This window comes from Antrostomus carolinensis, unplaced genomic scaffold, assembly GCF_000700745.2.
Source record: "Antrostomus carolinensis isolate BGI_N321 unplaced genomic scaffold, ASM70074v2 scaffold36960, whole genome shotgun sequence".
NCBI lineage: Eukaryota > Metazoa > Chordata > Aves > Caprimulgiformes > Caprimulgidae > Antrostomus > Antrostomus carolinensis.
In genome coordinates, this window is record NW_010287038.1 from 3210 (window position 1) to 6342 (window position 3133).

Genomic DNA, 3133 nt, shown 5'->3' on the forward strand with positions numbered 1-3133 from the left:
TGCAGCCCAGAGACAGCTGATGGGCACCAGGGCTCGGCACAGGGGTGCCCCTTCCCACCTCCAGCCCCCACTGAGAGCAGAAATCCCCAACACCAGCACAAAGCAACATGGAGGTGCCCTCCTGCCTCATCAGGGGCACAAAGGGGCCACTGTCCCTCCCCAAAATGGGGCACGTATGCCCAGCAAGGCAGCAGGGCTGGCCCCAGCTCACCTGTGCACCCAGCTGCTTCTCAAGGCAGCGTTCACCATCATCACTCCTGGCCCAGACATAGGACACATAGTCTTTAGGATGTCGAAAGCCTACCGGTGTGCATGGACATGGGAAAACACAGGGGAGTGGGGAACATCAGCCCAGCTCAGCACCATCACCCACACCCAGTCTTAGCTCTCCTCTTGCTCAGCCCCCTCTCCTTGCACAGGGGCACCAAGAGCTGCCTTGTACCCCCACGCCAGCCCCTCAGGAGTGCCAGGCTTTGGACCCTGTGAGGCCCACAGAGCAGGAGGAAGAGGGAACTGCTGGATCTGAGCCACAGGAAGCAGGGCCAAATCTCTCTGCTAACTGCCACAGCCTCCCAGGGGAAGAGAAAGCACAAGGGTCATGCATGCACCTGTGTCCGCTGTTGGGGGGTAGTTGAGAAGGGACCCCATAGTGCTGTGCACTGCTCCCCACCAGGCAGCCAGCAAGCCCCTACCCGGTAGAGTCCTATCCAGTCCCAGGAGCTCCGGTGGAAGCCAGCAGCCATCTTGTACCTGACAATGGCTTGCTCAGGTCTGCTCCATTCATCAGCCACATAAATCTCAACCTGGGCCTTCTCTGTCCTGGAAGCAAACTGTCAGAGACACATACATGGTGAGCAAGGGCATGCAAAAGAGAGCTGCCCCTGCTGCCCAGGGCACCCATCCAGGGCTGGGCCCTCACACAGACACCAAAAGCAGCCCCCAGCCATGGTGGCAAGACAGCTGAGCTTGCCAAACAAAAATAAAATAAGCCCCACACACCCCATCATACACTGCACACACTAGCTGGGCATCTCACCCCTGTAGCTCCTGCCTGTGTGCCCAGTGGCCCTGGAGGGTGCTCACCTGCACTGCAAAGATGGCAGCTACAGGCTTGTGGTCGCTGACCATGTACTCCATGTGGCTGCAGTAGCAGAGCTGGCTCACCGACAGGATGCCCCGGCTAGGCTGGCGCCCGCCTGCACCAAGCCCAACACTGGGAGATTTGATCTTCCAGAGGATACGGTCAGTCCAGGCAGGTTTTCGCTTCTTGGCACTGCAGGGCACAGAGGGGCATCTCTTGCCTGGCAGGGGGCAGTGGGCTCCACCCCAAACTGCCTCCCCTGCCAATACGGCACACACGGGCAGGGGATGCAGCTCGTCTCGGCACACAGCTTGGTGCAGCTGCAGGGACAGACCTGCACTGGCACCAGCACAACAGATGTGTCCCAGCCTGCAGTGCCCAGTCCAGCCCATGCCTACCCCAGCATGTCTCCCCCTGTCCATCCACACCAGCATCAGCCCCTGCCCTGCCGGCACCAGTACCCATCCTGGCACTGAGCCCCGCCAGTCCTGCATCCCTCAGCCATGCCACCTGCTCCAGACCCAGCACATGCTTAAGCTCTCCTCTCCTACCTGCTGTCATACTTGTTGGTGCCCACATCAAACTTGAAGGTGGGTGGGAAGTTCAGGGGTCCCTCCTGAAAGCCACTGAGGACAGGCCAGGTGCTCTTGGCAATGTTCAGCTGTGGGAAAGAGAGCAGGTCGGGAAGCACACTGGCCCCCATGGCCAGACCCCTCTGCAAGCCCCCGAGACCTCTCCACCCCAGCACAGTCATCCCTGCCAGCCCCACACAGCTCTCAGGGTTTGTCCGTGACATGCAAGCAGCAAGTCTATAGACCCAATGCCCGTCACTTTTCCTAGCACACTGATAAAAGAAGCATGTGCCCAGCTCCCATAAAGACCATCTGAGACTGTGCTGCCACTTTCTCACAGAGCCAGGGCCCTTTGTGCCCCATGGGCAGCAAGGGGATGTGCCCTGTGCCACAGCTGCATGGGCAAGAGTCAAATGCCACTGGGGGCCCAGCAGCATGCCTCTCCCTCTCACCTGGTCCTTCTCCCAGAGCTGGCTCAGGATGTTGCTGTCGATGGCGTACTTCACAAAGCGAATGTCAAGGCTCTCGATGCGGAAGTTGAGGTCCCCAAACCAGAACACAAGGCTGTGAGTGGGAGGGAGGGTGACAGGCTGGAAGGGCGAAGACTACTGGAGCTGGGCAGCAGAGCAGGGGGAAAGCATCCTCAGCCTGTGGGCAGCCTCAGCCTGCAGCACAGGCACTCTTGGGAGCTCCAGTGCAGGTCAGCACCCAGCCGACAGCTCGGCCAGCTGCCAGCACTGCCAGGATCCCTCAGGTGGGATCAAGCACCATTAACCAAACAGACCTGACTTCCCTGGGCAGAAATTGAGGCTGGAAATTTCCACCGTGAGGTACCTACCAGAGTCAGACCACAGAGCCAGGACACTGTGCCCTCCACCTCACCAGTCCCAAACCTCAACAGTGCCAGTATGGCAGGAGCTGCACCAGGCCTGGATGTGTCCCAGGGGAGACAAAGGACCCCTCTTACACACCAAGACCACTGTGCTGTGTCCCCACAGGACAATTTTGCAGCCCTGCAGGCAAGACCTCATCTCCAAGTTGTGCTGGGATTCAGGGGACAAATCCCAGATTCTATCTGGAGGTGGTCAAGGACAGGGGCTGGCACTAGAGCCCTTACCCAGATTGGAGATCAAAGTGGTGAGGTACGCACTCATGGTCCAGGATGCCGCTGGCTGCATGCCCCTCAAACTGCTGCATGTGCAGTATGGTGGCAAAGTCCTCCTTGCGCTGCTCCGCCTTCTCCAAGTGTGCTGGCAGGTGGCAGTTCAGGAAGCAGACCATGTGGCCGAAGATGGAGAGACGAACACTCACCCCACCCTTGTTGCCCTGCACCGAGAGGATGCTGTGACTCCTCGGGAAGCCAGCCCGTCGCCACCTCCCCCAGGGCCACACTCACCCAGTAGCCTCCCAGCCCCGTCCTTGTGCAGTCTGTCTGGATGTCCTGCAGGAAGGGGAGGTGGTAGTACTTGGCAAATACCAG

At 59.6% G+C, this 3133-nt stretch overlaps 1 protein-coding gene across 1 annotated transcript in view; it reads right to left on the bottom strand.

Moving 5' to 3' along the window:
• INPP5J (inositol polyphosphate-5-phosphatase J) overlaps positions 1-3127 on the bottom strand; it is a gene marked incomplete at its 5' end in the record, with an annotated part of 3976 nt that extends 849 nt beyond the window's left edge. The window contains 7 exon segments of the mRNA XM_029087502.1: positions 161-300; positions 671-830; positions 1084-1273; positions 1633-1742; positions 2106-2217; positions 2804-2979; positions 3050-3127. Coding sequence (XP_028943335.1) covers positions 161-300; positions 671-830; positions 1084-1273; positions 1633-1742; positions 2106-2217; positions 2804-2979; positions 3050-3127 — 966 coding nt within the window.
• Positions 3128-3133: the final 6 nt, after the last annotated feature.